At 48.2% G+C, this 22,323-nt stretch overlaps 1 protein-coding gene across 1 annotated transcript; it reads right to left on the bottom strand.

The window, feature by feature from the left end:
- Positions 1 to 2,558: 2,558 nt before the first annotated feature.
- Positions 2,559 to 21,909, bottom strand: LOC309368837 (uncharacterized protein; the record flags this gene model as incomplete). The annotated part of the gene is made up of 5 exons (XM_081909143.1): positions 21,034 to 21,909; positions 9,132 to 9,252; positions 8,979 to 9,044; positions 7,787 to 7,887; positions 2,559 to 3,527 (listed from the first exon to the last, which is right to left on the bottom strand). The coding sequence occupies exons 1-5, from the start codon at positions 21,892 to 21,894 to the stop codon at positions 2,559 to 2,561; spliced, it is 2,118 nt and encodes a 705-aa protein (XP_081765269.1). The 5' UTR covers positions 21,895 to 21,909.
- Positions 21,910 to 22,323: the final 414 nt, after the last annotated feature.

A 22,323-nucleotide genomic window follows, 5' to 3' on the forward strand; every position in this document is an offset into this window, starting at 1 on the left:
GCCCATCTGAGAGGTGCCAGAACTGAGTTCTGGCAAGTTCTGGCTGAGAAAAAGCCCCGGTGAGATAAGTTTGAATTGAAGAGGACGTAAACCTTAATTTTGGGAAGACCATTTATCTTTATCTCTGTAGTACCTGAATAATAAATGTACTGTAAAGGAGATGCTCATTGTTTACAGGGGGTGAAGGTGGTGATGATGGAATCTGTGTGTGTAAACAGGGTAGGACAACTGGAGGGAGGAGAAGTGGGGAGTAATCACTGGTGAGTAGAATTGCTTAATAGACACGGAAATGAAGAATGCCTGTGTGTATTGCTGAAAGGGTTTAACTGGAAGACGTCACTGAAGCAAAAGAAAAGCCAGAAGAGCTCTCTGAGCTCCTTGATGGGTTTGATAATAAGAGAAAGCGAAAACAGCTCCAGGCCAAAGGGAGGTTCTAAGGAGAGAGAGACCTTGGATTCTAGGTCTGTTTGGAATTGTCTGATATTTCTAAGATGCTGAGCCTGTGCTGGACAGCACAAGATATTGTGTGGAATGATTTGGATGCATTTTTTGATGTGTTCTGAAGAAAGTCCTGCAAGTAAAGATTTGAACAATCTAATGGGTCTAGACAAAAGCAGTCATTTTTTCGTGCTTCCAGTCGCTTCAAGAGAGCCAGCGTGGTGCAGTGGTTAAGAGCGGTAGACTCATAATCTGGTGAACCGGGTTCGCTTCCCTGCTCCTCCACATGCAGCTGCTGGGTGACCTTGGGCCAGTCACACTTCTCTGAAGTCTCTCAGCCCCACTCACCTCACAGAGTGTTTGTTGTGGGGGAGGAAGGGAAAGGAGAATGTGAGCCGCTTTGAGACTCCTTTGGGTAGTGTTAAAGTGGGATATCAAATCCAAACTCCTCCTCCTCCTCCTCCTCCTCTTCTTCTTCTTCTTCAAGCTGCACAGTCTTAATATATGCAATATTCCCTGTGCAAGGGAGAGATAGAGAAAGCAAGGAGGAGAGCAGAGTGGGAAAGGGGTGAAGGTGAAAATGGGGGTGCAGAGGGGGTTGCAAAATAGGAGGGATTAGGAGGCACCCCCAGTTGTGAAAGCAGGGGCATGCAAGGGATGAAGGACAGGCAGGGATGTTGGCATCATAGCTGGGTGGAAGGCAGGGCCATCCCACCCATGAGGCAAGGTGAGGTGACTGCCTCAGGTGGCAGAATCCATGGGACAGGAGATCTGGCCTCCAAGGAAAGCACTGCCTGCTGTTGCCACCACAGCGACAGTGACAGCTGCACCACACTCCTTGGAAGCCAGATCCGTCACCTCCTTGGCAGCATCCCATGCTGAGTCTACAGTGATATCTTGGCAAATAGGAGGCTCTGCTGGTCTCCTCCCACCCTTGTTCCCAGTGTAGATCTTTATTCCCCCCTTCTTCCTGATGTACTGTAGATGTTTTTTTTCTTCTTCTTCAAAAGCAACTACTCTATTCTGAACTTAAAAATGGAAAGCGTAATGCTGGTGGTCAACAAAAGAAGTTCAAAGACTGTCTCAAGGCAAATCTAAAAAAATGTAGTATAAACACTGACAACTGGGAAACACTGGCTCGCGAGCGCTCCAGTTGGAGAACAGCCTTTACCAAAGGTTTCATGGGCTTTGGAGACGCTCAAACTCAGGACGAAAGAGAGAAACGTACTAGAGGAAGGCACGCTTGGCAAACCCTCATCGTGATCAACTCCCACCCAGAAACCAATGTCCCCACTGTGGAAGGACTTGTGGATCCAGAATTGGCCTCCAGTCACTTATGGACTCACTGTTAAAACTGTGTTCATGGAGGACAATCTTACTTGGCTACGAGTGATCGCCAAAGAAAGAAAAGACTGTAGATGTTCGCTCAACCGTCATCCCTGGCAGGGGTGGTGACATGATTTTGTGGTTTGCCTCAGGTACCAACATGTATTAGGCTGGCCTTGGTGGAAAGTGAAAAGGGTGCTTAGCAGCTGCAACAAGTGCAAAGGGAGGAAGAAGAAGAAGAAGAAGAAGAAGAAGAAGAAGAAGAGTTTAGATTTGATATTCCGCTTTATCACTACCCTAAGGAGTCTCAAAGCGGCTAACATTCTCCTTTTCCCTTCCTCCCCCACAACAAACACTCTGTAAGGTGAGTGGGGCTGAGAGACTTCAGAGAAGTATGACTGGCCCAAGGTCACCTAGCAGCTGCATGTGGAGGAGCGGAGACGCGAACCCGATTCCCCAGATTACGAGACTACCGCTTTTAACCACTACACCATGGAGGCGTGTAGTTTGCATGCAGGGTGGGTTGCACAAAAGGGAAGACGCATGGGCATGTGGGTGGTGGTGAAATTGGGTGCGTAGCAGAACTGTAGAACAGAAGAGAGAAACGGCTTCAGAAATGGTGGTGGTGAAAAGCAATCTCCATAGTCCCATGGCATGGGAAGGGGAAGCTCTAGAGAGTTATTGTGGGGGGAAGGGCAGAGGGGTTGATGAGCAGAGGGAGAAAGAGTTCAGCCTGTCAACGAAAAATATTTTTTCCTCCTTTGGAAAAATCTTCTCTTGCTCCATCCTCTTGCTCATCCAAGAGGACCCTTGAAGAAGGAAAATACTTTGCACAGAGCCTCACGCACCTGCTTTGTCCTGATGCTGTAAATGACGGGGTTCAGCATGGGAGGGAGGCTGAGATACAGATCAGCCAGCAGGACCTGCACATGTGGTGGCACTGCCTGGGGAAAGCACTGGATGTAAATGGAGGCCAAACCTGGGAGGTAGTAGAGCAGCATCACACAGATGTGGGAGCTGCAGGTGCTGAAGGACTTGAGCCGCTCGGTTTTCTCGGCAAGTTTCCCCACAACCCTGAGAATCAGTCTGTAAGACAAGGCGATGAAGGCTGTGTCGGTCCCCACAATGAGGGTGGTCCCCACCAAGTTGTAGGTGCTGCTTGCAGAATAACCTGCACAGGCCAATTTCATGACCACCATGTGCTCGCAGTAGGAATGAGATATCACTTTGGAAGCACAGTATGGCAGACGCCTCAACATCCAGGTCAAAGGCACCATGAAGAGGACCCCTCTTGCCAGAATGGCCAGCCCTATCTGCACGACCCTTTGGGATGTCAAGATAGTCTCATATCTTAGCGGGTGGCAGATGGCGACGTACCGGTCAAAGGCCATGGCCAGCAAGACTCCTGACTCCACAGCTGTGGTGGCGTGGATGAGGAACATCTGGGTGAAGCACGCATCAAAGCCAATCGCTTGAGAGCCCATCCAGAAGATGCCGAGCATCTTGGGGACCACAGTTGTGGCCATGACCAGGTCAATCGTTGCCAACATGGCCAGGAAGTAGAACATGGGATGGTGCAAGGAGTGAGCCAGGAGGATTGTCAGGAGGAGGACGCAGTTTCCTGCAAGTGCCATCAAGTACATTGAGCAGAAGAGGGCGCCCATCCAGGAGTGGACACTTTCTAGCCCAGGGATGCCAACTAAGAAGAAGGCAGAGGAGCTGGAGTTGAACTTGTCTGGATCCATGAAGCTGAGCGTGGTGTTCTAGTTTAACGAGAAATGAAATCCCAAGAAAGAGAATTTGCGTTTAAGGTTGGCTTCACAAAAGGGAAGCAACGCTGTTTTCTCCTCTTTCCCTGTAGAAGGTTTCCTACTGACACCTTCTCTCCCTACAACCCCAAGGGTCCCGGAGGATCAGTTGCTGGCAGGGGCTGAGTTCTAGGACACCCCTAGTAGTTCTGCTTCACTCACCGGTGCACAAGTCAATCAGTGAGTGGAACTCGAGCACCTTCAAACAAATACACCAGTATTCCCCAACCTGGTGCTCTTCAGATGCCCATGCTGGCTGGGGATGGTGGGAATTGAAAGCCAGCACATCTGGAACATAAGAAGAGCCTACAGGATCAGGCCAGTGGCCCAACTAGCCCAACATCTTGTTCTCACAGTGGCCGAATAGTTGCCCCAATGAGAAACTAGCAAGCAGCCCTCTTCCCTCCTGGTAGCCGTTAATAGTCTTATCCTCCATGAATTCATCCAATTCTCTTTTAAAGTTTGTGGCCTCCGGTGGGAGTGAGTTCCATTGTTTAACTCTGTGCTGCGTGAAGAAGTCCCTTCTTTTCTCTATCCTGAATCTTCCAACGTTCAGCTTCCTTGGATGTCCACAAGTTCTGGTGCTATGATTGAGGGAGAAAAGCTTTTCTTTATCCACTTTCTCCAGGCAATGCATAATTTTATAAACTTCTATCATGTCGGCTCTTACTTGCCTTTTCTCTAAACTAAAAAGTCCCAAATGCTGCAACCATTCTTCACAGGGCGAGTCACTCTACCCCCTTGATTATTTTGGCTACCTTTTATTGAACCTTTCTCAACTCTACAATATCCTTTTTGAGGTGGCCAAAACTGTACACAGTATTCCAAATGCAGCCACACCATATATTTGTGTAGCAGCAAAATGACTCCGACAGCTTCATTTTGAATGCCTTTCCTAGTGATCCCTAGCATGGAATCTGCCTTTTCAGAGCCATCATCCATTGTGTCTACCTCTTCCTTGAGATATCTTCTATGAGCTCAAGGTCTCTCTCCTGGCCTGTCACCTCCAGTTCAGACCACATGAGCACAAAAGCGAAATTAAGGGTTTCTTTCTTTCTTTTTCTTTTGCTGCAATATGCACCAATATTTACACTTATTTTACACTGAACTGCAGCTGCCATTTTACTGCCCATTCACTCAGTTTGGAGAGGTTTTTTTGGAGCTCATCGCAATCTCATTCTGTTTTAACAACTCTGAATAATGTATTATCATCAGCAAAGTTGACCACCTCACTGCTCACTCCCAACTCTAGACCATTTATGAACAAGTTAGGAAGTACAGGTCCCAGTACTAATTAAAGAGGGACTCCATTTTCTACTTCTATCTGTCCATTCAATCCTACTCTTTGCTTCCAGCAACTTAACCAACTTTTTGAAAGACCTACATTGGCTCCCAGTATGTTTCCGAGCACAATTCAAAGTGTTGGTGCTGACCTTTAAAGCCCTAAACGGCCTCGGTCCAGTATACCTGAAGGAGCGTCTCCACCCCCATCATTCTGCCTAGACGCTGAGGTCCAGCGCCGAGGGCCTTCTGGCGGTTCCCTCATTGCGAGAAGCAAAGCTACAGGGAACCAGGCAGAGGGCCTTTTCGGTAGTGGCGCCCACCCTGTGGAACGCCCTTCCAGCAGATGTCAAAGCGATAAACAACTACCTGACATTCAGAAGACATCTTAAGGCAGCCCTGTTCAGGGAAGGTTTTAACATGTGATATTTTATTGTATTTTTGGTTTTTATGGAAGCCACCCAGAGTGGCTGGGGAGGCCCAGCCAGATGGGCGGGGTATAAATTAATTATTATTATTATTATTATTATTATTATTATTATTATTATTATTATTCTGATCCACAAGAGGACTTCTCTATTTCAGTGACTGCTCAGCTTACTCTTTGGTGAGGTACTTTGTTATTTATTATTTATCACTTAAATTTCTATGCCACCTTTCATCTGAGGATCACAGGGCAGTTTACAATATAAAGGGACAAAAGTACATAAAACAACAAACAAACAAACAAACAAAGAAAGAACAACAACAACAACATTTATACCCTTCCCATCTGGCTAGGTTTCACCAGCCACTCTGGGCAGCTTCCAGCAAAACATAAAAAATAATAAAATGCCAAACATTCAAAACTTCCTGATACAGGGCTGCCTGGTGTGTAATTCTTTATCTGCTTGACATCTGATGGGAGGGCGTTCCACAGGGAGGGAGCCACTACCAAGAAGGCACTGTAACAAACAAGACAATGTACTTTGCTTAAAGCTTCCTCATCCTCTGAGCTTGAATTAGGCATATCCCTATGTGCATTTGAAGGTCCTATAGCTCATCTCAACTAGGGCCAGGGCCTTTTCAGAACTTTCCCCGACCTGGTGGGATGCTCTGTCACCGGAGACCAGGGCCCTGCGGGACTTGACATCTTTCCGCAGGGCCTGAAAGACAGAGCTGTTCCGCCTGGCCTTTGGTTTAGACTCAGCCTGACCCTTATGTTTCCCTCTGAAGGGAGAAGGGAACGGTTAATCATTAATACTATCTACACATAGTAAATTCCAGCACTCTGCTAGGATGGCTACACAAGCTCAAACTCAAAAATGCAGTTATTTGCAAAGTCTAAATCAGACAGGTCAGGAGGCCGTTTCCTGTCTAACCAGCTATCTGAAACTGCTGATGTTAGCTACAGGTCAGAAGGTCGTTTCCTGCCTAGCCAGAAACTGCTGTCAACTAAAAACCACTAGCAAGATGTTTCCTGCTTTGCTTCTGCTTTAAGTAATGCAAGATAAGAAGAGATACAAGGGAATGCCTAGCTAGCAAAAGAAGACACGTGTACAAGGAGGTGGGAGGGGGTGCTTACTGAGCAGAGAAAATGCTTAACCAGCAGAGGAAGTGCTTAGCTAGCAGCCTTAGCCAGCAAATATTGATATGCCCTAAAAGGGAATAAGTTGAAAACTTGCCAGCTGATTGGGGAAGGTTTGGGGGAGGTCTGGGAGGTGGGTAAATACTCTCAAAGTATAAGAAGGCTTGCAAATGCGTATTGCTTTACAGTCAGATTTCAGAAACTATATTCTGCTGGCTGTCTCTGTGCACAGATTTGCAATAAAACTCTTTTCTCCAAAGAAGAAACTTTCCTGGAATTTTTTTTATTCTCTTCTCGGTCCTGGGGACGCGGGTAAGCAATTCTCTGGCAAAGTAAAGGGCCTAAGTCTACAGCTTGGTGCATTGGCCGGGAAGCTTTGCCCCACCCCAGAGGGCCGGGGAGGGCCAGGCTCGACCTCGGTGAACAGCTCGGATCGGCGTTTTGCAGGCTCCAAGCGCGCACCCTGCCAATTCGTGGGGGGAACCAGCCACACCGCTCCGGAGTGGAGACACAGGTCGAGGGAGAAAAGAGAACTGGCCAGAAGGGGTCTGCAGCGAAAAAAAGGTAAGCCCAAGGGAAAGGGCGAGGCCTGATCAGCCTCACCTGGCTGTGGCAGTACAGTGCCAGCCAGGAACAAGGGGATTGGTTGTGCAGTACAGTGCCAGCCACCAGGAATAAGGGGACTGGTTGTGCAGGAGAATGCCACCAGCATAAATTTGGAACAGAGGAAGGAGGGGAAATTATATTGATGTGATTTGTATGTTGTGTGTGTTGCATGTCAGATACTCCGGTGATTGAATTGTCGAGTGTGGGCCGGGGTATTAGTGCCCCTTGGTCGAGCGATTGCAGGGTTGTGCGTTTTCTGCCAGGGCGACCTCGTGCAGGCCACAATCTGTATTATTTGGTGTGTGAAAGAATTTATAACCCAGTTAGGAGAGGAGTATCTGAAGAGAAAAAAAAATGGGGTCTGGGGCAAGCCAATGTAGTCCCCTGGAATGCTTTTTAAACAATTGGAAAGCCGCCACAAAAAGTTATGACTGGGGAATTAAATTAAGAAGACAGAGAATGAGGACATTGTGTGAAGTTGACTGGCCCGCACAAACTAATTGGCCGTCAGGAGGAAGCTTTGATTTGCAACTAATCAGTCCATTATATCAGAACATATTGAATGCCCACCCCGACCAAATCCCTTACATTTCGACTTGGAAAACCAATGTAGAAAAGAACCCACCATGGTTGAAAGCCTGCCAAGGCGACGCCCCACAAAGTACAGTTTGTGCAGTTCGACCGGCAGGGAAGTCAGAAAAGCCCCCAGTGATACCAGACCCAGAAGATGAGGAGGGGGAAGTCATCAAACCACCGCCACCCTATGCTCCACCAACTGCCCCTCTGGCAAATCCCCCAGGCCCAGGTCTCCAGGCACCGGGAGGAGCCGGTCCCCAGGCCCAAGCAAGCCCTGCACCAAGTCTAGAAAAAAGGGACAGCAACTTGTTAATGAATGATGAGTTAGAGGAAAAGAAGGAGGAAGAAGATGATGAGGAATTTATAGAGGAGTTGATAAGATGGACTGAGAAGAATATGAGGTGGACCACGGAACAGGAGGAACGCATTACGGCATACGTAAGCCCCTATGCGGAAAAATTGGATGTGAGTCCCTTGTTAGTTGAGGCAGCAGAATGCTGCACCCCTGACAAGAGAAAGAGATGGCAACGTAAGTGGGGACAGGCAGCGAAGAAAGTTATGTCTCATAGACAGTATGAGAAAACCAGGAGGGATCAGGCAGCCGGAGTACTACCCCTCCGAAGGGTTTATGACCCACCGGGACCTCCAGGAGCTAATGGGGCAGCAGCAGAACGGACCTACACGGTCCAGCATATACCCTTTTCGAGTGCAGATGTCTGTAATTGGAGAAATCAAAATCCTTCATTTGAGGAAAACCCAGCGAAAATCATAAAGCTGTTTGAAGGGATTTTTAAAACTTATAATCCCACCTTTGATGATGTGCAGTATTTAATGGATGCGCTGCTAACCACAGAAGAGACTAGGCGCATCCATGCTGAAGCCCGAGCACACATGAGAGCGCAGGGAGTGCAGGATCCAGCTATTGCAGCAGGGTACCCTGAAAACACCCCGAATTGGGATTATCAAACTACTGGTGGCCAGAACATCCTCACTACCTACCGCCAGAATGTATTAAATGGAATGAGAAGGGCAGCCAGGAAACCCACCAACTTTGTAAAGGTTAGAGAGGTAGTGCAGGGAAATGAAGAGGCCCCAGGAGCATATTTAGAACGCCTGAAGGAAGCTTACCGCCAGTATACTCCTGTGGACCCAGATGAGGCTGCCAACGCCCCTATCTTAAAAGCTGCCTTTGTAGCGCAAGCGGCAGCCGATGTCCGTCGAAAGATTCAAAAAAACGAGGGGTTCATGGGCCACACCCTAGAGTGGATGTTAGAACTGGCTCAAACCACCTATAATCAGAGGGAGGAAGAGGCGCAGAAGAAAAAGGAGAAGTATCAAGCAAAGAAGTTGATGGCGCTACAGGCTACCGCACCCACCCCTCAGGGAAGAGGAAGTGCCCGGGGAGGAGGGCAAGGCCGTCTGGGAAGGAACCAGTGCGCCATCTGCCGGCAGGAAGGGCACTGGAAAAGAGAATGCCCACAGGCTCATTCAGGTGGAAGAGGACGAGGAGAACGAATCCCAGGGCCAACCCCCGTGGGACCTGGACAGGAACTGAGACCCTGGACATCGGCGAATGTCGGCAGGGGTAGAGGACGTGGACAGGGACCCCCCTGGCACCCCCCAGCCCAAAGGCAGTCCGGCGCAATGAGCCTGAGAGAGGAAGAGGAAGAATATTAGGACAGACCGGGCCCAGCTGATTTAGGTTCCCGTGAGCCCATGGTCAAAATACAAACAGGGAACCGAACCATCCCCTTCATGGTGGACACCGGAGCCACACACTCTGTTTTGCCAGTACCAGTATCCAAGCCCACCAAGCAAACAATTAATATAGTAGGAGCTACAGGCAAATCACAAAGAGCCCCATTCCTGCAATCTGTTGCCTGTCGCTTGGGCGGCCAAGTGGTCCAACACAAGTTTTTGTATATACCGGAGTGCCCCATCCCATTATTGGGCCGAGACCTGCTATCAAAATTGCAAGCCCAGATTTCTTTCCAACCAACAGGAGAAGTAACAATGACCACAGGGCCAGCAGGGGAATTCTCCTTAGAGGTACCTTTAAGGGAACACTGGCGCTTAATGATGGTAAAAGAAGAGGAGGGGATTATTTCAGAGGACCTCTTGCAAGAAGTTAACCCTGATGTGTGGGCAGAAGGCAACCCGCCCGGAATGGCAAAGAACATCCCACCTATAATAGTCAAGCCCAAACCATTCGCCAACCCTGTGGCTGTAAACCAATATCCTATCCCCCGAAGAGCTGCAGAGGGAGTATGGGTACATTTGGAACGGTTACTTCGCCATGGCATCCTGAGACAGTGTCAATCTCAGTGGAATACCCCACTCTTGCCGGTAAAGAAGGAAGATGGCACGTACCGTCCGGTCCAAGACCTTCGATTGGTCAACCAGGCCGTGGAAACCCTCCACCCCAATGTGCCCAACCCTTACACGCTGCTTAGTCTAATACCTCCTACTGCATGTTGTTTCACAGTATTGGACTTGAAGGATGCATTCTTCTGCTGCCGCCTGGCAGAGGAAAGCCAGCCCCTGTTTGCATTTCAATGGACAGATCCAGGAACAGGCACCAGGGTGCAATACACGTGGACAAGGCTTCCACAAGGCTTCAAGAATTCTCCAACCCTTTTTGGGGTTGCATTGGCCTCGGACCTGTCTAGCTTCCCCACCAGCCCACACAGGATTCTGTTGCAGTACGCAGATGACCTTCTTTTGGCCTGTTCAGACGAGGACACGTGTATGGAAGCCACCAAGGACTTGTTAAATCATCTGGCTGAAGCAGGATACCGAGTATCTAAGAAAAAGGCCCAAATATGCCAACCCATCGTAAAATACCTTGGATTTGATATATCCCATCAGCGACGGACCCTAAGGGAAGAAAGGAAGCAAGCCATCATCCAGATTCCAGAGCCAAAGAATCGCAGGGAACTTCGTGGTTTTTTGGGCTCGGCAGGATTCTGTAGAATATGGATACCAAACTACAGCACAATTGCCAAGCCTCTGCATGAATCAACCAGAGGAACTGAAAAGGACCCCTTTGTGTGGGGAGAAGAGCAACAACATGCCTTCCAGGATTTGAAAAAGGCATTGCAGCAAGCACCAGCGCTGGGTATCCCAAATCCAGAAAAGCCTTTCTCCCTGTTTGTGGATGAAGACCAGGGAACAGCAAAGGGAGTGCTATGTCAAAAATTGGGAAGCTGGCAGCAGCCCGTGGCATACCTATCTGAGCGCCTGACGCCTACAGAACAAGGCTTACCACCGTGCATGAGAGCAGTTGTGGCAGTAGCCACCCTATTGAACAAAGCAGACAAATTTACTTTTGGCCAAGACACTGTTTGTGTGACCCCGCATGCAGTCCCAGCTCTGCTTGACATGAAGAGCACCTATTTCCTCTCCCAAGCAAAAATGAGAAAGTGCCAGATGTTATTGTTGCACCCACGTTTGAAGTTCCAGGTCACCACCGCCCTCAACCCAGCTACCCTGTTGCCGGTAGGAGAAGGTGAGGAGAAGACGCACGACTGCATTGAAGTAATGGACGAAGTATATTCCAGCAGGCCTGATCTCAAAGACGAAGCAGACCCCCACTGGCTTTCATGGTTTGTGGATGGAAGCAGCTTTGTCGAGGCTGGGCAGCGAAAAGCAGGCTATGCAGTGGTAGCCCTGGACGACCAGGTGGTCGAAGCAAAGTCACTCCCGCCTGGAACATCGGCCCAGCTGGCAGAACTAACTGCGCTTACCAGAGCCCTGAGCCTGGCAAAGGGACAGAAGATAAACATCTATACTGATTCTAAGTATGCATTCCTGACCTTACACGCCCATGGAGCCTTATGGAAAGAGAGAGGTTTGCTTACCTCCAGAGGAAACCAGGTGGCCCACCCACAAGCTTTGTTGAACCTTCTGGATGCTGTATGGGAGCCTGAAGCGGTAGCAGTTATCCATTGCTATGGCCACAAGACTGGACCAGGGGAAGTGGCCAGAGGAAATCGATTGGCAGACAAAGTGGCCAAAGAAGCAGCCCGGGAACTGGCCCCCGCTTCGGTTATCGGAGCCCTGGTCCCAGAAGAGATTTTAAGCACCACTGACAAGCCAGCTTATACGAAGCAGGAAAGGGACACTGCAGATGCTCAGGAGCTGACATTGTCCAAAGAGGGATGGTACCTTACCCCTGATGACAGGATATGGATTCCAGAGTCCCTTTCTCGGCAGGTTACTCAGAGATACCATGATTCAACCCACATAGGACCAGATGCTACAACCAAGCAGCTGGAAAAGTGCTTCTACATAGCCCACCTCTACCAACTGGCAGCCCAGATCTCCAGGAAATGCCTGCTGTGTCAAAAGAATAATCCCAGAACCGGACCACTGGCTCCCCCAGGGATTCAGCACAGTGGAACGGCACCTATGGAAGATCTTGTCGTGGACTTTACTGAATTACCCCGTTGTGGACTACACCACTATCTGCTGGTGGCAGTGTGCACCTACACCGGATGGGTCGAAGCATGGCCCACAAAGACTGAAAAGGCATTTGAAGTAACCAGGTGCCTGCTTAGGGAAATCATCCCTCGCTATGGATTGCCAAGGTCCATAGGATCTGATAATGGGCCAGCATTTGTTCATGCAGTCCTACAGGGGCTGGCAAAAGCGCTCCAGATCAACTGGAAGCTGCATACTGCTTATAGACCCCAGAGTTCTGGAAAAGTAGAGAGAATGAACAGAACTCTAAAGAATCAGCTGTCCAAGCTGACTCAGGAAACCGGGTCTAATTGGGTGACCATGTTGCCCTTGGCATTACTCAGGGTCCGCAGTCTCCCGTCAAAGCGAACCCACCTGTCACCTTTTGAAATTCTGTTTGGAAGACCAGTTCCATATGTTAGAATGTTGACTCCATATGCTAGCCAAGATGTGCAATTGAATAATTATGTACAGTCACTCTCCCAAGTTTTCTCTTATCTCAACAGGTGGACCCAGGCTCGCACCCCATGTGTGTTGACTGAACCGTTCCATCAGTTCGAGCCAGGTGACGAAGTGTGGGTGAAAGACTGGCAGCGAGCCCCCCTACAGCCCTGCTGGAGGGGACCCTATACTGTGCTACTCTCTACACCTACCGCTGTGAAGGTTGCCGGCATCACCCCGTGGGTCCACCATACTCGAGTGAAGAAAGCCATCTTAGATTGGACAGTAACACCAGATCCAGAGAACTCCCTTCGGCTGACCATCTCCAGACGCCTGGCAGACGACCGCTCTGCTGATATCACACCGGAAGCTGATATCTCAACGCACAGCTGAAGAATTGGATGGGAGGGGCGCCCGCGGGCAGCGTCCCCAACTCCGTGCCGGGACTAACCCAGGAAGTTCACCAGGACATTTAATATTTCCGTAGGGACTTTCTCTTTTCTTTTTGTTATCTGCTCTATGTCCCACAGCCCTGACCTCACTGAGCCATACCGCATTTATTGGCCTGATGGCCTCTGCTACGACTGGTTCGTCTTGCCGGTGGTAAGAGATGGTGTGCTCTATGGCTATTGGAAACTGGGATTTGATGAGATTGCCGTTTTAAAACACCCCACTGCCCCGTTGTGGCTCCTCTCCCACACCACTGCCCAGCACGCGTGGATAGTGCTCATACGGGAAGTTGCAGAGACGGTCGAAATCTATCGAGTTCTAGACCGCTCTTGCTGCTGTGGGAGGGTAGTCAACTGTTATATGGGAGGTAGAGCACTGTACCAACCTCATTTGATAGACCAGGTCCTACTCTTAATGCAGGCGATAGATGGGACGGAACCTATCTTAATGCAAGTATTGCAGGGGTGGGAGCCTTAACCAGGTGTGCATTGAAATTGCTAAACAAGTGGTTCAATCCACCCATCAGGGTTAGCAGAAAAGTTGACCCACGTAGTAGGAGCATCAGCTCACCAGTGGACTCTCATCCTTGAGGCTCAACAGGTAGTTAGGCACAAATATCAGTGAGCTCTTCAACAATGAGCACACCCCCTGAATATTGGTGGGAGGAACCATGGAAGGATTGGGGTTGGTGGATAGGGGTTGTCTCAACCGCTCTTGTCATATGGATGTGTGTTTTCTTTTGCTGGCATGAGCGTCACCGATTTTGTGGGAGGGAACAACCAGCCCCCATCCCCTTGACCCTTCTGGTACTCGCCCTACTTGGGTTGGGTCTGGGAGATGACTCACATATACGGAAAACCGACCGGTCAGAGCCCTATCATCAGATTTGGAGTAATAATACCTATGTTAGAGATATAGATCGTTTCTCTTCTATGCTTAATCTTTCTGAATGTTGGGTTTGTATGCATATCCCTCCTCAATTTAAGAAGCCTGGCATACTACTGCATAGTATTCCAATAAATGAGTCATTTAGAATTAGTAATCTTATGTCAGATGGTCGCACCTATTCACCCCCAGTGTTTCTGTCACTCATGGAACAGGCACCTCGTTGTCTCCGTTTCAATCATAACAGCAGCAATTTTTTAGGTCACTATCCATATTGTAATTGGACTTATGAGTATATTAATGGGTCTTCCTGCTTCCAAAAAGGTACTTCCATTTATGATGCTATGTGTGTCGATTTTTATACTTGGTTTACCTGGATGACGGCGCGCAGCAGATCTAACTGCCTGCTCCAGTCTGATTTGTGGTTGCTCTGCGGCACAAGAGCCTACAAAGAAATCCCCTCTGCCTTTTCTGGAACCTGTACTTTAGGAGTAGTCGTACCCCTGGTGTATAAGATGGATAAGCTCCCAACAGTCCGTCTGCGTAACAAAAGGGACGCGAAATCACCTATTAACCAGTATACCGGCACAGCCATCTCTAGGTCCCTTCTACCCCCTTTGGGTGTAGCCATGAATTACCAGGATCTGCATAGATTGGCAAACTGGACCGAGGCTTTGTTTAACTCCACCATCTCGGCCTTAAAAGCAATTAATAAGGAAATGTCAGAGATAAGGGAGGTAGTCCTTCAAAATCGTTACGCTTTGGATGTAGTCCTTGCCTCTAAGGGCGGAGTTTGTGCCTTAATTCATTCCCATTGCTGCATGTACATTTCAGACCAGTCAGCAAATATTTCAGCCACCATCAACCACATGGAAACAATGATAGCTGAAAACCCGCTGAAAGCCACAGGGAGTGATGCATGGGGTTGGATGTATTCCTGGCTCCCTGATGGCAGTTGGCTCAGGAATGTTATAGTATTATTAGCAGGACCGCTATTAATCCTTTTGCTTCTTTGCCTCTGTATCCCCTGCTTATTGCAATGCTTGCAGCAAATGATGCATAGACTCCTGTCACGGAAGCTAGGACCCACAGTCATCGCTGTGATGAGGGAGTATAGGCCCATACCCCAGAACGAACCTAAGTATTAGGTTGTTCAGAAGAAGAGGAGGGAGTGAAGGGAGAAGGGAACGGTTAATCATTAATACTATCTACACATAGTAAATTCCAGCACTCTGCTAGGATGGCTACACAAGCTCAAACTCAAAAATGCAGTTATTTGCAAAGTCTAAATCAGACAGGTCAGGAGGCCGTTTCCTGTCTAACCAGCTATCTGAAACTGCTGATGTTAGCTACAGGTCAGAAGGTCGTTTCCTGCCTAGCCAGAAACTGCTGTCAACTAAAAACCACTAGCAAGATGTTTCCTGCTTTGCTTCTGCTTTAAGTAATGCAAGATAAGAAGAGATACAAGGGAATGCTTAGCTAGCAAAAGAAGACACGTGTACAAGGAGGTGGGAGGGGGTGCTTACTGAGCAGAGAAAATGCTTAACCAGCAGAGGAAGTGCTTAGCTAGCAGCCTTAGCCAGCAAATATTGATATGCCCTAAAAGGGAATAAGTTGAAAACTTGCCAGCTGATTGGGGAAGGTTTGGGGGAGGTCTGGGAGGTGGGTAAATACTCTCAAAGTATAAGAAGGCTTGCAAATGCGTATTGCTTTACAGTCAGATTTCAGAAACTATATTCTGCTGGCTGTCTCTGTGCACAGATTTGCAATAAAACTCTTTTCTCCAAAGAAGAAACTTTCCTGGAATTTTTTTTATTCTCTTCTCGGTCCTGGGGACGCGGGTAAGCAATTCTCTGGCAAAGTAAAGGGCCTAAGTCTACACCTCCCCTTATGGTCTTGATTTATCAGCTACTTTAAAATGAGGCTGCATTTCAAATTGCATTTTAACATGTATTTTAAATTGGTCCCCCCCATTATGTTTTTACTGTAATTTTATTGGTGTTAGCCGCCCTGAGCCCAGCTCTGGCCAGGGAGAGTGGGGTATAAATAATATGTATTATTATTATTATTATTATTATTATTATTATTATTATTATTATTATCATCATCATCTGTAAGCTGCTCTTTAACGCCAGACCTACCTGAGTCAGATCCAGATCAGGTGAAGGCATAACTGCAAAGGAGGCCTTGTTCTCTGCTTGCAACTGGCAGTAGGGAGCCATGCCAAGAAGATCCCATCACAAAAATTGCATTTCCCTCCTCTCTTTATCTGAACTCCAGGAAAACCACAAGGGCTGAACACGCTTGTCTTGTCAGGAGCACAGAGGATAAACAGACACTCAGCTGAATATGCTGTGTGTCTCCCTGTCTTGTTCACCTGCACTTCTGATCCCCAACAGCTCTTTCCCTATTCCTGAGGTGTGTCTTCTGATGCTGGGTGGCAACAGCTGAGTTGTAGGAGGTCATCTGAGCATCCTCCAGGACTAGCACACCAATTGCAGTAGGGACCTGTTTTTTTGTCCGGCTCCAGGAATGCATCACCTGCGTGCAAAGCCAATGCGTTCAGCTGAGGCTCTATAAGGGTATTTATTTCCTGGTTGATCCCCAAATTCATCCTCTTCAGGGAGGGGAGCAATGAGAAAGGATTTCCTGTGGTGTGAGGGAGAAGAAGCACCTTGGGACCACACCACTTTCTGTCCTGGTTTTTTTAATAACCGTATTTATAGCCCAATCATTATTGAATGTTTTCAATCCCAGAGTGGGGTTGTTGTTGTGTAGTCGTTTAGTCGTGTCCGACTCTTGGTGACCCCTTGGACCAGAGCACGCCAGGCACTCCTGTCTTCCACTGCCTCCCACAATTTGTCAAACTCATGCTGGTAGCTTCGAGAACACTGTCCCACCATCTTGTCCTCCGTCTTCCCCTTCTCCTTGTGCCCTCCATCATTCCCAACATCAGGGTCTTTTCCAGGGAGTCTTCTCTTCCAGAGTGGGGTACAAAGTAATAAAAAGAAACGGAGAAAAACTATATACAAAAATTACAAAATCGTATCAACAGGACCCATAAACAACTAAACAATTCTATCATAAGGCAAACTAGCAGAATTACAACATACAGAATAGCAAAATATGGGCCTCAAGGCAAGGTGTGTTGCTGATGCCCCCACCACACCCCTGATTCAGGCCCTGGATCTGTGGGGTGGGAGGAGACCAGTGGCATCTCCTGCACTCTGTAAAGCATGGTGGCCTCATTGGTGCACCAGCCATGTGCAGGTCAGCCTGGCTGCCCGGCCGTGCTGTGGTGCAGATGGATTTGAGGGCTTTCCCCAACTCAGTTCTGCTTCCCAGCCAGCACTGGGAGCATTCAGAGTTCTGCAGGGTCCCAGGGGGAACGGTGCAAACAGCACCAAATGCGAAACTGTTGGATATTCTCTCTGTGTGTGAGAAAATTGTTTGTTCCAGAAACGGATAAGAATTGAGAAGAAGTTTCAAGAAGCAGCAGAAGGCTGAGACTGTTTTGTCTGTTTTATGGATAAAGCTTGTTGCAGGAATCCCGCCCCCCCCCCCAATCATTCAGTTTGTACAAACATGACACACACACACACTCAGACAAATCAGCCATACATTGGATCTGTAGCGTTCCACTTTTATTTTACACCATGAAGGAAGGATTATCAAAGGGGGGAGACTTGACACAAGGCAGCCAACACGTCCTACCCAGTTGGCATGCCAACCTTGATGGTCCTAGACAGAAGATCATTACACTCACAAAGGAACTGCATATGGAAGTGGATTCAGTACGAACTGAAACAAAGGACAGTGACCAGCCTTTCCCTCTGGGGGCAGGAAACTGCGAACTCTTTGTCCTCAGGAATGTAATCATGGGGAGGGGGAAAGGAGGAACCGGACAGGTGACAAGACACTCAGGTTACCACCACAACTCCTCCCTGAACCCCTGCTCTTTGTGATGTGTCAATGATGTAGTCATGATGTAGTCTTAGGGGTGTAGCATGGGGGATTAGTAGCTAATAAATGTTTTTGTACGGGGCTTCCATCTTGTTCCACCTGGTGGCAGGTGGGAGTCCTGTCGTGACAGTCTTCAATCAAGACCAAGCCTACTGGCTGCTGTTTTGCTCTGGTTTTCCTGGCTGGTGTCCTTGTTTTTTTGTCCAAGGGAGCCCTCAGATTTCTCCGTTAACAAGCTCACATCAAATGATACAGTAAACCAAAAGGTGGACAGGGGAACAGTGTTTGGCCCATATCTCATCCTAGCAGCCATCTCCGAAGTCACGTAACCAGGAAACTGGGAAACCCCCCAAGGGGCTGCAAGTGTGTCAGGGGTCTGTAACTGGTTGCAGGGGTTGCTCATTGATAGAAGACTCCCAAGGCTTATCAAAGAGCAGAATTTGGAGAAGAACATGAAGAACAGATCAGAGAGGGAGGAGGAGGAGACGGGTAGTCAAAATGCCTGGAGAAGTAAATAAAATGGCGGATCAAGACAGGCAATTCACAAAGTATCCTGATGGACAAGTTTGGAAATCATGGCATCACACATGCTCCAGTTTCGCTGAGCAATTCCCCCTTCCATGACATTTTGTGATGTTCTCAATACGTTTTGGGTGGGTGGTCATACTGATAGGAGGGGGGGGCTGGACCCTTTCTGAGGTTTTAAAAGTTGCTCCCCACTTTGCTCAAGGCTCTTCTTTCTGCTGCTGGAGGGAGGGTGAGTCTGTAGCAACAGATTAAGAAAGACTGGGCTTAAGTAGCTGTTTCCCTTTCCCTGGTTGTCAATTCTATTCACTTCCTCTGACCGAGAGTGGACATCGCGGGGTCTTAGGTCCCTTGAGAGGGAGTTGAGCTGCAAAAGCAAAGCCTGGCTCTTTTTTTTTTGGTAACAGGTTCATGAAATGGTGGTGTTTTCATGACAACGGCTCTCTTTGTGGAAAGGACGAGGGAAGAGGGGAAGGAGACGTGGCTAATGTTTTTGAGAATCTTCCTCACTAAGTCAGTTATTGAGCCTGCAGGACAGACCTCCAAGGGCAGTCTGCCCCACCTGGGAAAAAACCTCTGGGTCAGTTTGCATTTCTTAGGGCAGAAAATATTGATCTGATGTGTAGAGATCTTTCCTATTCTAATTCATTCAAGAGGTTTCTGGAAGTTTCTCTGTGTGAAAGAAGCAAGCAGAAGGTTCATGTGTTGTTTGGGTTATTCCTTCAGAGACGCTGAGTACAGCTGGTTTAAACTGGTTCTGTTATCTCTTTCTCTCAAGGTCATGCTGACTATAAGAAGAGGCCAGAAAGAGCCTGGGTTTCACTTTCTCTTTCTCTCTCTCTTCCTTCTAGTGTTCTGTACATAGTATGCTTAGTGTCAAGATTTTAGTCTTATTATAAGTTATTGCAAGTTTAAGTTAAGTCTGCTGCAACTGGATTTCTTATGGACAGGGCCAATCCTAAAGGTTTTGAATTTGCGACCATTATGCTCATCTGCCTTCAGTAGCAGTAAAGCTCTGCTGGATGAAATTGGCTCTGGTCTATTTTTGGGGAATCCTGCAACGTGTTCAAGTTTTTACTCTGCTAACTATACATTGGAGTTCTGCTCTGGAACGGTATATTGACTAGAATTCCATGACACTCTAATCAACAAATGGTAGAATGAAGCAGGTAAAAAACTTGGAACAGCAGGCAGATTAAAACACTAAAGGGTTATAAAGTCAAGCACAGATTACAATGTACCTCAAGAACAGTTTCCATTTTTATTGAGGAAATGCCTAACAGCCATTACATTTATATCCCATTCCCCCCCCCCTCCAGGAAGCTCAAAGTGAAATATATAGCTCTCCCTCTCCCAGTTTTATCTACACAACAACCGTCTGAGGTAAACAGGGCATATCAAAGGGGGGTGACTTGACACAAGGCAGCCAACACGTCCTCAGCGAGCCCTACCCAGTTGGCATGCCAACCTTGATGGTCCTAGGCAGAAGATCATTACACTCACAAAGGACCTGCATATGGAAGTGGATTCAGCACGGACTGAAACAAAGGACAGTGACCAGCCCTTCCCTCTGGGGGCAGGAAACAGTGAACTCCTCTTTGTCCTCAGGAATGTAATCATGGGGAGGGGGGAAGGAGGAACCGGACAGGTGACAAGACACTCAGGTTACCACCACAACTCCTCCCTGAACCCCTGCTCTTTGTGATGTGTCAATGATGTAGTCATGATGTAGTCTTAGGGGTGTAGCATGGGGGAGTAGTAGCTAATAAAAGTTGAGGTCTTCTTTTGTTCTGGGCTTCCATCTTGTTCCACCTTGTGGCAGGTGGGAGTCCTGTCACCATAGTCTTCAATAAAGACCAAGCCTACTGGCTGCTGTTTTGCTCTGGTATTCCTGGCTGGTGTCCTTGTTTTTTTGTCCAAGGGAGCCCTCAGATTTCTCCGTTAACAAGCTCACATCAAATGATACAGTAAACCAAAAGGTGGACAGGGGAACAGTGTTTGGCCCATATCTCACCCTAGCAGCCATCTCCGATGTCATGTAGCCAGGAAACTGGGAAACCCCCCAAGGTGCTGCGAGTGTGTCAGGGGTCAATAACTGGTTGCAGGGGTTGCTTATTGAAAGAAGACCCCAAAGGCTTAGAATTTGGAGAAGAACATGAAGAACAGATCTGGGAGGGAGGAGGAGACGGGTAGTCAAAATGTCTGGAGAAGTAAATAAAACGTGTCTGAATAGGAATGGCGGATCAAGACAGGCAATTCACAAAGTATCCTGATGGAGAAGTTTGGAAATCATGGCATCACACATGCTCCAGTTTCGCTGAACAATTCCCCCTTCCATGACATTTTGTGATGTTCTCAATACGTTTTCCGTTCCATTTTCAAGGTTTCCCATTAATGGGCTATTGAAATCCTGGCTGCAGCAAAAATCCATGTCAGGAGCTCTTCAACATGCTGTCATGTGTTGTCCACCCACATATTCTGTAATGACAGTTGTGAGGAAGCCTGAACAGGCAAATTAATTATTTTAGATATTTCTTGGTATACTTGAGAAAAGAACAATGAAACTTGAACCACACTTCTAATAACTGAGCTACCCAAAGCTTGGAGGCTTCACCTGGCAGGGGGATCTAGATGCAGTTAAATTGCAACAAGTTCTAACCTTCTCATCCTTTGGGGGTCTAACACCAGTTGGAGTCAAGTCTCAACCTTGACTCCTTTCGAGTAGAATGGCTTCAGTACTTGCTCCCGAATCTGTTTTGTTTTCATGCCATAGATGATAGGGTTGAGCATGGGGGGCACTAGGACATAGAGGTCAGCCAACAAGATGTGGATGTGGGCAGGGATGTGGTGTCCCCAGCGTTGTGTGTAAAAGGAGAAAAGGGCAGGAGTGTAGAAGATCAGGATGACACAGATGTGGGAGCCGCAAGTGCCGAAGGATTTCTGTCGGGCTTCCTTAGAGGAGAGCCCCATGACTGCCCTGAGAATGAGCACATAGGAGACAGCAATGAAGATGGTGTCTGATCCCACCACGAAGGTGGCTGCCGTGATCCCATAGATGTGGTTGGGTGTGATATCTCCACAAGCCAACTTGACCACGGCCATGTGCTCGCAGTAGGAATGGCCGATGACATTGGGCCCATAATATGGTAGACGGCTCACCATGCAAGTCAAAGGGGTCATCAAGCCAATGCCCCTCACGAAGGCTGCACACCCAATCTTGGCGATGACGGAGCTGGTGAGGATGGTGGTGTAGCGTAGAGGGGCGCAGATGGCCACGTAGCGGTCAAAGGCCATCGCGAGCAGCACCCCTGACTCCACAGCTGAGAAACCATGGATGAAGAACATCTGGATGACACAGGCCTTGAAGCCAATGGAGTGGGACCGGAACCAGAAGATGGCGAGGATCTTGGGCACCGTGGAGGAGCACAGCACCAAGTCGAGGGTGGCCAACATGCACAGGAAGTAGTACATAGGCAAGTGGAGGCTGGGCTCCTTCTTGACCACGAAGAGGATGGTCAAGTTGCCCAGCAAGGCTACTAAGTACATGGAGCAGAAGGGGAAGGCCATCCAAAAGTAAGCAGCTTCCAGGCCAGGAATGCCCACCAGGATGAAAACGGAGGGGTTGCTGTTGGAGCGATTGTTGCACGCCATGGCTTCCACCTGGCTCCCGGAACCATTTCATAGCCTGCTGTTAAGGCGAAAAGGAAGTTAGGCAGGGCTACTACGCTTGCTGCTTAAGGTTAGGTGAGACCAAGGAGGTTAGGAACATACAGTAGTGTTTTAACACTTGGTCTTCTGCATCAGCTCTCTTTGACTCTGAGGTAGAAATTCTTCAAAACCAATCATCAGTAAGGCCAGTTTCATATCTTGAAGTGTATGGCCTAACCACAAAACTAGGAGCAAGCAGTTTAGGAGGAACTTCATTGATTGCTAATGTGTGGAACGTTCACCCTGGGAATGAACATCCAGTTCTTAAGAGCTGCACACCAGAGGTGG

Source organism: Podarcis melisellensis (assembly GCF_964234715.1).
Source record: "Podarcis melisellensis genome assembly, chromosome: 4".
Lineage (NCBI taxonomy): Eukaryota > Metazoa > Chordata > Lepidosauria > Squamata > Lacertidae > Podarcis > Podarcis melisellensis.